Source organism: Rhodamnia argentea, chromosome 3 (genome assembly GCF_020921035.1).
Source record: "Rhodamnia argentea isolate NSW1041297 chromosome 3, ASM2092103v1, whole genome shotgun sequence".
Lineage (NCBI taxonomy): Eukaryota > Viridiplantae > Streptophyta > Magnoliopsida > Myrtales > Myrtaceae > Rhodamnia > Rhodamnia argentea.
In genome coordinates this window covers 17,125,148-17,137,167 of record NC_063152.1, presented here as the reverse complement: position 1 = coordinate 17,137,167, position 12,020 = coordinate 17,125,148, and the positions used below count along the sequence as shown (strand labels likewise).

The 12,020-nt window shown below is 43.8% G+C and overlaps 1 protein-coding gene and 1 pseudogene across 1 annotated transcript; both read left to right on the top strand.

The window, feature by feature from the left end:
• LOC115754066 overlaps window positions 1–5,566 on the top strand; it is a 69,130-nt pseudogene extending 63,564 nt beyond the window's left edge.
• Window positions 5,567–10,401: 4,835 nt separating this feature from the next.
• LOC125314117 lies at window positions 10,402–11,690 on the top strand. The gene is made up of 2 exons (XM_048275592.1): window positions 10,402–10,797; window positions 10,875–11,690. Exons 1-2 carry the CDS (start codon window positions 10,402–10,404, stop codon window positions 11,688–11,690), a joined length of 1,212 nt encoding a protein of 403 aa, XP_048131549.1.
• Window positions 11,691–12,020: the final 330 nt, after the last annotated feature.

Sequence of the window (12,020 nt, the reverse complement as noted above, 5' to 3'; positions counted from 1 at the left end):
TACATTGCAACTCTTCTTATCGTAAAATAAATTTGTTTTCACGACGGCCCAGGATGTCGGGGACATGGGGCGGCGGGACATTACAGAAGCAATGTTAAAGTTTGCGACTTTAGCTTTGTAGAATGCCAACTGAAGCCCAGCATATGATGCTAAAAGGGCATGCGTATCTGCTGTATCGATGATGATGCTTCTTGTGAGAATGGTTTTGGTTTGTCTCTGGCATTGCTAGCTGATAAGCCGAACTCGTCCGCTACAAATCGGTAGATATTGTAGAGATTGCTTTTTTCTAATTCCCCATAGGAGTGACTACATGTGAGGTGACACTATTTTAATTTTGTTGAACTAGGGATTATTGGTAATTTGTGGTCGAATGCAACTGTTGGCCAATCCTTGTGTTGATGCCTCTAACCAGTGAGGTTATCCTGAATTAAGATTTTGTGAGAAATACTTCCCTATCGCCCCATCTGAAGTAAAGTTTCCGGCTCGTATATACAAGTCATTGGACTCAATTGTAATGTCGGTGGTCGTGTAGTTTGCGAAAATAACTCCAAGTCTGTGGGCCGGCATGTGCTCGTGTTTTTGGAAATTTTAGTGTAGTCCGAAAGTGATGCATTTACGAAACATTTGCATGCTGCTAGGCTTTTCTTATTCTGAGGACAGATTAACTGTGGTGACAACATGATCTTATAAGGTGCAAGTTGGCATTAGCTTGAATTCTACTGCTGTGGCAATTTAGTAACAGCAGTTTCTTTGACTTGGTGAGATTTCCAGTGAATCAGTCATATGGTTATGGCGTCAGGACTCCTCAAGAACTTGTGAGGCAGAACATGGACACGACAAGATGCTGGACGAGCACATTCACATCTGTAAGCAAGCATAGACTCGTTTTCCCCGAATTATGTATCTTCCTCAACATTTGCCATATGATCAGTTCGTTGTTTCTTACCATTACTGTTGAATGCACGAGAATTTGTTTCTCATTTTCCCATTTTGGTGAAGTAGAGAAGACGACTATAAACTGTGAAGTATAGGATTTTTTGACATTTCAGATTGATATTTCATGTTACTGGAAAAGTTGGTGCTTAATTCGTCTCGATCAGATTCGCTCGAATTCTTTCTGCAAATTCAATAATCCCAGTTGTTCTTAATCAACTGAGTACATAAGGGTGGTGGAAGTAAGGGATATTATTGTTGTGTAGATTAAGTTTATGTCGAGTTCCGTTTTGATGTTTTAATTGATGTATACCCAGAAATTTATATGCTTTGGTAACCTGACATCAGCCCATCACTCGAAACTTTTCGAAGTTAATCGTTGACGTGCACGTTGGAGTCCAGTATCCGACTTGTGTGTGCATGCATTAATGTTTCCTTTCCGCAGGTTTCTGTGGAGGAAAGATATATCAAGATGCAAGGTACAGGGAAGGGAATAGCACAACTTATTGAGGAGCATGCCATTGAGAAGCTGATTATGGGAGCAGCAGCACACAGGCACTATTTTGTGTATGATTTACTCATGTCTTCATCTTCGTTTGTTTAGCATAGACCTGAAGGCAAAAGAAAATGTGACCTCTGGAGTCGATGAGCTACTTTGAGTCCTAGTCTTAGATTAATGACATCGACTTTGCTCAAAGATTACATCTTAAATGCATTGCAAAAGTATTTTTTTGAGTCACATACGTTGCTATATTTGTTATGGATAGGCGAGCTAATAGTCTGTCATGGATATGGTTCCTCATATCTTATGTGCGGCAACTGGAGAGAGAGATTACAGTACAATTCAGTCATTTTGGATGACGACTAATTTAGTTGAGCTGTTATTTTGCTTCACAGATCAGCACCTATTGACATATGCAGTTTTTAACAAAGTCAGATGCAACATTCTTTTGACCAAAAAAAAAAAAAGATGCAACATTCGCTTCTTTCTTCAAAATCTTTGTTTGCTGATGTTCCTTGGGCATTGCAGTGGGACGGCACAACTTAAATCCACAAGCGCATTATTTGTCAACCAGCAGGCAGATCCGTCTTGTTATATTTGGTTTATCTGCAAGCGACAGCTAATTAATATCAGGTAACACAACATGGCCATATTTTACTTTATGTGTCTCCATGTAGTCGATGACGAGCACAAACATGACAATTATCCCAAAACAAATTCTCGTTTTATGTACTCATTCTCGGTACCTGTCCTGAGCAGGGCAGAGGTAAGGAGTTAAGCCAGTGTAAGTAGTGACTACGACTAATATCTGCAAACATAGATGTATAGAACTTGACATCTTGGCTTGAATAATATCCACCAAATCTGGAATAGCTTGTAGAGAATTACAGAACAAGTCATTGAAACACAAAAGATGCAACAAGCAGAACATAAGAAAAGTACTTAAATAAACAGAATGGGTGACCCCTTTGAAGCCTCTAACTCATTGATGCAGGAGCATACGAGAATATTATCTATTTTCTCAAGTTACTGCTCACAGTAACTACAGTAGATTACTAGTCTTTGGAGTCCTTTTAGGAATTTGCTTTACTTAAGAGTCCTAGCACTATTAGGTTTACTTTCTTACGTAGATGTCCTCTTAATAAAAGGATTCTAAGCCAATTTATTGGTCTTGAAGAGTCGTTTCCAGATTTGTCATTTTTCTAGAATGAATAAAGTTTTTTTCAAGAAAGACATTCTTTCTTTTCCTTGGCCTTGAAGTCCAGAAGGCAATCTTTTACACTGTTTGTTTCCTTAGGAATTGTTCCTATTTGCTCTTGGTTTAAGAGTACCTTGTAAGGGTTTTCCCCACATCTCTCATACCTGTTCCCAAACTCTTGGGCTAAGTTTGAATATGGCATTTTTGAGTTTCCAGAGCGCATCTTCACATGCTGATGAGAGGTTATTCATATCTTTTCTGGAACCTACATCTGAATGCTTTTCAACATATTCTCTTAAGTTCGCTCTGTTCAAAATCACCACCTTCTTTTAGTGAAGGCCATCTCTGTGTAGGCATATAAAGGAAATTGCTGCTTAAGTTTCTTCTTCAACTTGTTATGCGTTGGGCGCAACAATGATGTTAGCTGACGTGGCTATTGAAAAATTTGCAGGGAAGGAGATTTAAACAAGTTCAATACGGATGTTTCCCCATCATCAGTATCACCGAATTCTGCTGTGGAATCTGGATTACAAAACTCGAGGAGTCCTTCTATGGGTTCATCAGCTCTAGTGAAGTTGAAGGTGATATGCCCTTGGTTCGGATTGAGAGAGGCCAGAGGATCCATCATAAATCAGAATCAAGCTCTGAACCTTCTGATAAACCTTCCTATGAACTTTCTTGTGAACCTCCAACTTTGATATTGTGCTACAGTAGAAAAAATTTCTTTACTTTCAGTAAACTAGATAGTTTTATATACAACTGAAAACTGGGATTACGAGTCATTCTTAGGGCCCAAATTTCCTGACAGGAAGGAAGTAACGATGAACTGTATGAACAACTTGACAGAGCAACAGCAGAGGCTGCAAATGCAAAGCAAGAGGCATATAAAGAGTGGATCCGTCGTTAAAAAGCTGAAAAAATCGCAATTGATGGTACTTGCAGAATAATGTTCTTGTTGTGATTTTCTTACTATGTTTTGCATACATAATAGTAACCGGTTCTGGAGTATTGGAGATAGAAAGCTTTGACAACACATGCATAAGAGACCAATTTAGTTATTGGAATCTACTTTTTTTTAGTTTTGTTACCTCACATCAATGTCTGGACAAAATACTCTAGATTGTGTACTAGAGGATGCAGTAGTCTTGTAGACCAATCCAATGAAGTTCCTTCATCTGGAATTGAAAGATTTTAGAAGGTAGTATTTCTAAAGTTTGAGCAGACTCTATTAGGTGGAAGTTGGTCTGTCCATCTTCCATGCGAGTGCTTGGCACGGCAGTCTTATAAGTTGACATTGGTAGGGACAGAATCTTGAGTCTCTTAAAAATTAATAAAATATCTGAACATCATTGCCTCTTTACAGGTTAAAGCGCTTGAGGATGATCTAAAGGAAGGGTCTTGAGGAATCGCTAGGTAAAGAAAAGGAAGCACTTGAAATGACGAAGAAGCAACTAGAGAATGCACTGAAACTGAATGAGTAGCTTCTAGCAAGCGAATCCTCGAGTGTCAATCAGCAGGACTTCCTTTCTGAATTTTCTTTCTCAGAAATTATGGAAGCTACCGACAGTTTCAATCCATCGTTTAGGATTGATGGAGGACAGTATGGGAGCACTTATAAAGGCTTTCTTTGTCCCATCCCAGTGACCATAAAGATGTTCTTCCGAGAATGCTCACAGTACCATCAAGAGGTGAGGCGGTCGCAGTCTTAGCATATTGTCCTGGAAGAATAGCTGAAGTTGTTTTGAGAAATGATTAGAAGCATGCAGGCTTATATCATGGTCCATCAACCCAACAGGCAATCCAAAATATACGATTGGGATGTTCTTGTACTTTCATTTCATTTTAGGCAAATGAAAAACCTTTTTAACTTCTCCATTCAAGAAGTTGGACAGACGATAGACTCATGAAATGTTTTGAAGGTCCTAAGTGTAAACTCTGACAAAGTTGTGGGTTTTGTCTCAGGTCCAAACATCAAGTAAGCTAAGACATCCAAATTTGGTTAACCAAATCGGGGTCTGCACCAAAGAGTGGACTCTTATCTATGAGTATCTCCCCAGTGGTAGCCTTGAAGACCGACTCTGCTCCACAGGCAACACTGCGCCTCCATCATGGCAAATTCCTGTACGAATTTTTGCGGAAACATGTGCTGCACTAATTTTTCTACATTACCACAGTGGCATAGCACATGGTGACCTGAAACCAGGAAATATTCTTCTCGACACCAACTTCCTGTCGAAACTAATAAAATCAGGACTCTCCCGCGAGCGATCGTTTGCCTCGGCTATTTATTCTTTTGGTCTTATAGTATTGCGGTTACTGATCGGGAAATCTGTGCAAGACTTATTTGTTTTGGAGAACTTCAATTGCATATTGGATTCTACAGAGGGGCACTGGCCATTGGAGTAAGTCAGAGAGCTGGCTCACCTGGCATGGAGGTGGTGTGATATAAATCCCAGCAACCAGCCTGAGCTCAAGTTCGAAGTGTTGCCGGTACTCGACCAGATGCGAATTCTTAGTGAAGTTTCATCGTCCATTCGTTCAGGTCCTGAAGTGCCTAGCCCGCCTCCTCCATATTTCATTTGTCCAATCTACCAGGTAAGTTTGCTTTTTCTTTCTTTATTAGCATTTTTATCACTGTTTAATCTTCGGCTATGCATAGGTCGGCATGATCATGTTTATTCTAATTTGAAATGGCTATACACCTCATAGGCAATTTATCTTAGGAAATTATGCTAAATCCCCATGCGGCAGCAGATGGTTTCGCCTACGAGGCAGATGCGATAAGGTGTTGGTTTGCTAGTGGCCACAATACTTCACCTATGACGAATCTCCGGCTTGCGAACCTTGATCTCGTCCCAAATCGGACTCTGCGATCTGCAATTTGAGATTGGTTGCAAGACCATTGTACCCTAAATTCAATGTCCCGTTCATAGTCACTGTGAACCCGACAAGAGAGGTCCAACTTTGCTTTCTGAGCTATGGACTGCGCAGGGATTGCAGACTTTTGCTCCGACACTGAAATGTATCATCAGCCATAATTGTTCAGTTCCTAGGTCTGGGATATTGTTTCGGCATAAGGTTGAATTTACGTCTGCACAAACCATGAACGGATTTCTAGGCTTGCATATGCTACAAAAATTTACTGCAGAACTCCACGAACCGCGGCCCCGAGTCGGCTAGGTCTGCGATTAGAGAGCTTGATGAAAAGCCTGTGATGAGAGTTTGAGCTGAAGAGAAAAAACTCTCCTTTCATTCAATGAATATTTTTTTTTTGTACATTTACAATACTCAATCCTATCATATATATATATAGGACATCCGATAACCCTAATTAGGGGATATACAATAGGAAGGATTCTATACTAGGAAGCATACTATACAATAAAAAACTTCCTAACAAATAGGCTAAAATAGCTCACGACCACATTCCCCCTCAAGTGGGTGCAAAGATGTCTTTGATACCCAACTTGATAAGTGAGCAATGGAATTCTCTACTTGATACAGCCTTTGTCAATATATCGCCTAACCGGTCTTCAGACTTGACAAATGGTAACTGGATCACTTTTGCATCCAAATTCTCTTTGATGAAATGTCTGTCAACCTCCACATGTTTGGTTCTATCATGCTGAACTGGATTATGAGCAATGTTTATGGCTGCTTTATTATCACAGAACAATTTGATTTCCAAACCTGGTGGATACCCGAGCTCGGTTAGCAACTTCCGAAGCCATAGAAGTTCGCATAACCCATTTGCTACACCTCCGAATTCAGCTTCTGCACTAGATCGAGCTACAACTTTTTGTTTCTTACTTCTCCACGTAACAAGGTTGCCTCCCACAAATGTAAGATACCCCGATGTAGACCTCCTATCTGTCACACTTCCAGCCCAATCAGCATCCGTGTAACCCTCTACTTCAAGGTGGCCATTCTTTACAAATAGCAATCCCTTTCCCGAGGCCGACTTCAAATATCGAATGATGTGCAACACAGCACTCATATGATCCTCACTAGGTGTATGCATGAACCGACTCACCACACTTACTGCATGAGCAATATCGGGACATGTATGTGATAAGTAAATCAATCGGCCTACTAACCTTTGGTATTTCTCTTTATTAGTAGGCGTCCGATCGGGGTACTCTCCAAGCTTACGGTTTGTACCATAGAAGTGTCTCGGAGCTTGCAATCAAGCATGCCAACTTCGATCAAAAGATCAAGAACATACTTCCGCCGAGACAAGTAAATCCCTTCCTTCGACCTAGCAACCTCGATTCCGTGGAAATATTTCGGACCTCCCAAGTTCTTCATCTCAAACTCCCTAGATAATAATTCCCGCAGCCTCATAATCTCTGCACTATCATTGCCTGTAATAATCATATCGTCTACATATATGATAAGAGTCGTTATTCTTCCTTGAGCACCTTTTAAGAACAAAGTGTGATCCGAATTACTTTGGGAGTATCCATACCTTTTCATAGCCGACCTAAAGCGACCGAACCATGCACGAGGGGACCGCTTCAACCCATACAATGACCTTTCCAACTTACAAACCATGTTCGGCTGATCTGCGCATCCGTATCCAAGTGGAAGCTCCATATAGATCTCCTCCTCTAAATCTCCATGAAGGAATGCATTCTTCACATCAAATTGATACAAAGGCCACTCCAAGTTTGCGGCCAGAGATAACAACACTCTTATTGTGACGTCCCGGAAATTGGGTGTCTGTAAGAAAAATTATGAATTCCAACGTGGAAAATAAAATTTGGATTTTGAGGATTTAAGAGACGATGATTGGTTGTTCCGGGACATCCGTCGAAAAAAGTCAAGTTTGAATTGTCAAACGTTGACTCGTAGTGTCAAGACCCTTCGCGCGCAAATTCGGACTTGTCCGAACCCTAAATGCCAAAATTCTAATTTTGCCCTCGCTCGATTGAGCCAAATGACTACCGATACCTATTTTTACCAATTATCAATTTGTCCATAGATTTTATTGGTATAAGACGAAAATAATTAAGTGAGATTGACATTGTGGCCCCCACCCCTTTTTCTTTTCATCCCATCAGCCGCACATCTCTCTCTCCCATTTTCTCTCACCTCACCCCCACGTGATTGCCCTCCCCCTCTTATTTTTGACTTTTCTACATCCTCTCTCTCTCTCTCTCTCTCTCTCTCTCTCTCTCTTTTCCCTCATTCTTCATGCCACCAGATCTCCCCCCCTTCCACGTGCACATCCATCCCATCCTCTCTCTCTCTCCAATTAATTCTCTCTCTCTCTCTCTCTCTCCTGTTGTTGATTGCGACAACCCCCCTTCCCCCTACTGTGCTTCTTCTTCGTGCATCTTCTTCTTTCTTCTTCACTCTTCTTTCCTTCTTTTTCTGCAACCCACCCGACGCCTTCTTCTTCTGCTATTTCCTTGCCCGACCTTTACCAACGCCACTTGACCGCCGGCCACCGCCTCACGCCTCTGTTGCCAGCTCGCCGACCCCAGCCCAGTCAGCCCCATCAACCACCGCACCGCCACCAGCGAAACCCAGCCGCGACCCCTCGACCTCACCGCCTCTCCTCCGTTCCGCCTCACCCCCAACAGCCCCCGAGACCACCACCGCCCAGCCTTAGCCGCCGAAACCCCAGATCCGGCACCTCGTCCGAGTCCCCGACGCCTGTCCGACCCGATCCGCGAGCTCGCGACCCCGTCGCCCTCGCCCACCGCCGCGACCCATTCAAGCCTCAACCGCCGTGGACCAGCCCCGGCGCCGTGTCCAGCCCGCCCCATCGCCGACCACCAGCCCCGATGCCAACTCCTCCACCCCAGCCACCCGAAACCCCCATGCCGTGAACAGTAGCCCGCGAGACCCGACCCGAAACAAGAATCGAACCCGACCCGACCCGAAAACCAGTGATCCAACCCGAAACCCGAGATCCGACCCGAACCGCCAACCCGACCCGAACCGAACAGTAACCCGAGACCCGATTCAATTAGTGTCGCCGTTTTCGTCACCGCCGCGCCCGACTCTACATCGAACGTTGGAGTTGTGAGTCGACCCCTAAACTCTGACTAGGGTGTTAACTGCGTTCGAGATTTAGAATAATTGTTGTGGATTGCGATTAAAATAATTAGCGGGTGCTAGATGTATTTATTTTAATTATAATTGTACTATTTGTCCGAAATTGGATCGCTTTATTATTAAGGGGTTAATTAATTGAAGCATGGATTAATTGATCATGATAGATTAATTAATTAAAGTCGGGTTAATTAATTAAGATAGATTTAATTATTTATGTTTGAGTATTATTAATTTTTAATTAAGTTGTAATTAAATCAATTAATTAGTACCGCGATAATTATTTAATTGTTAATTAATTATTGAATTATTATTGTTGGGTGATTGTCTCAGTGATCATTGAGTGTCCCGACCGGCGTGAATTTGATGACCGATTGTCCTATATGGACAATATGTGTATTTATGTGATCACGTGTGGACTGCTATTTTAAGCATGAAAATGGCCTCGAGCCAAGTTTTGAGCACGACTGTTTGTGTATGTGCATTGGGTTAAATGCAAAGATATAAATTGGCTGGTTGCCTGTCGTGCGTGTGTGGTCACATAATGGATAATGTCTTCTCGGGTACGTGAGGACAAAGCCGACCCCCGGGTACGAGGGTTCGAGCCCGGTAAGTTCGTGCCGAGGGTACTTGGAACCACACGACTTATTAGATGCCGGTCGCAGCTTGTGACGGACCGACGCTCCCTACGGGAATGCCCGATTGTTAATCCATGCCGAGGGTATTTGGAACCACATGGTTTGTCGGTTGCCGTTGCCGAAGGAATGGAATGGTGCCCGGTTCTGCCAGAAGAGCATGGTTTTGCTAAGACCGGGAACGGTCGTTAATAATCGAAACACGTGTGGTGCATTGTGCATGCAATTTATGATGAGTGTTCTGGTTACGTGCCTTGATTGCATGTTAAATATGAATTGTTTAATGTGTGGCCAAGGCAAGGTAAGCTTGCATGTACTTAATGGTGATTGTTGGTTTTGGATTTGACTTTGTGATTGGTGAAGCGTTGCAAGGATCGCACGCTTTTGGGTTACCATTGTTATGGTATTGCATGCTTAGGATATCTTGAGCGAGTCAATGTCCTACTCGGACTTAGGCGTTGACTCACCGAGATTTTATATCTCACCCCGTTGTTGTTAACAAATTTTCGGGTCCTTAGCTACGGAAGCCGGAAGTGTTTGCAGACTCTTTTTGGTAGCACGGAGTAGTGTTAACCCATATCCCGATCCGGTATTTTTTTGGAGGATTATAGGAAGTGGCCCGGAGGTAGGGCTTGTATATACACGTTCTTCCTAGGGTTAACAGTAAATAAATAAAAAGGATTGTCCGGTATGATTTCCCGCTTTTCTATCCCCGTGTATTTTATAATTGTTTGGGAGTTTCACGTTCCGCATGCGTTTAATAAAAAGATAAAAGTAATGGGTCGATGACGTGCCTGGGACGTCGTCCTTTTATGACCCGAGGCGTTTTGGTAGGGTTGTTGCGGGCCCGGGGATCGGGGCGTGACAACCCCGCCCAAGGTGGTATCGGAGCAAGGTCGGCCCGAACTACATGGTCATGGCTTGGAGTAATAAGGAGCGTTGGGATATGGGATAGTTAGTAGGATTGAAATCCCGTGCATGTGATTTCTACTTAAGGTTTTAAGGCAGTAAGCTTGAGTTCTCATTACGTGTTGCTTGGGGTGAACAGGGCTCCGTAACCAACCCGTGAAATGAACAACCGTAATGCTAGGACTGCTAGAGGGGGAGCAACACAAGAAGACCCCCGAGTAGATGGATTGCTACGAGCATTGGAAGCTTTGGGTGATATAGTTGGGCAGCAAGTGAGGAATCAAGCTGCCGCCGCTCCGCCCGAGGACCCGTTAGTTGGAAACGGGAATGGAGCTCAACAGATACAAAAATTGGTGAAGCAATTCCTGGACCTCAAGCCGCCAAAATTTTCTGGAATTGGCGATCCCGAGGCCGCCACTCACCGGATAAAGGAACCGGAGAAAGCTTTTGCACTACCGAGGTGCAATGAGGAGGACAAGGTGACATTGGCGCCTATCGCTTGCAAGGGAATGCCAAGCACTGGTGGCAAGCTACACAAGGCAGAGTTTTCCCCGAAGGTACGATCCCGGTGTGGCATGTCTTCGTGGAGGCGTTTAATAATAAGTATTTCTCCGAGTGTGCTCGGGAGCGAAAGATGGCGGAATTCATGCGCCCGCGCCAAAACCCGATGTCCGTAGACCGGTATGAGGCTAAGTTTTTCGAGCTGTCTATGTATGCACCTAGAATGGTGGAAGATCCCGTGGACAGAACAAGAAGGTTTAGAGATGGGTTGAAACCGAGAGTGAAGGATCGGTTGGTGCCGTTGAACTTGAAAGATTACAATGAGTTGTACGAAAGGGCCCGATTGATCGAGAGAAATATGATGGAAAGGGCTGCTGCATCCGGATCACGATTTGTGCCCTCTGGTAGGAATGAGCGTAGATTTGGCAAGAGGCCAATGTTGGGAGGAAGGTCGACCATCCCACCTAACCGGAGGAATGCCGTAGGAAAGCCGGCTCTTGGAAATGGTGGAATATGCCGATTTTGCAATCGGAGGCATGGGATCGCCCCGTGTCCCTTCGGGAATGGAGCCTGTTTTGGTTGTGGTCGGATGGGCCACCAAGTGAGAGATTGCCCACGGAGGCAAAGAGGAGTTACGGCGCCATCACAACAAGGAGGACAGCCGCGTGGGAATACGCAATGCAATTACCGGAGCCGACCTCCAAAGCAAGGAAGAGTTTTTGCGGTCTCCGGGGAAGAGGCGAAGGATTCGCCGACCGTTACAGGTACGGTCTTCTTGCATGATCATATAGCATATGCGTTGTTTGATCCTGGAGCCACGCACTCCTTTGTTGCTGAGCAGCTTGTTAAATTAGTTGGGTTGAGTCCGAAATCGCTGGAAACGGTCTTTAAGATATCTACGCCGCTAAAAGATAGTGTAATATCTCGCGAGAGGTTGTCCCGATTGTAAGTTGACAATAGGTGGTCACGAAGAAGTGATAGATCCGATTGTCTTTGGAAATGTATGATTTTGATGTGATTGTCGGTATGGATTGGCTTACAAAGCAGAGAGCCACGATGGATTGCTATAAAAAGGCAATTCGGTTTAACCCGCCGAATGGGGTTAGTTTTGAGTTTGTTGGAAGTCGAGGTGGTACATCGACTTTGTCAATCTCGTCGCCGGAAGCGACTCGTTTGTTGGAAAGTGGTCATCAAGGATATCCGGCAACCGTAGTTAACACATCTGTTGAGGAGCCAAGGATGGAAGACATCGCAATTGTGTGCGAGTTTCCCGATGTGT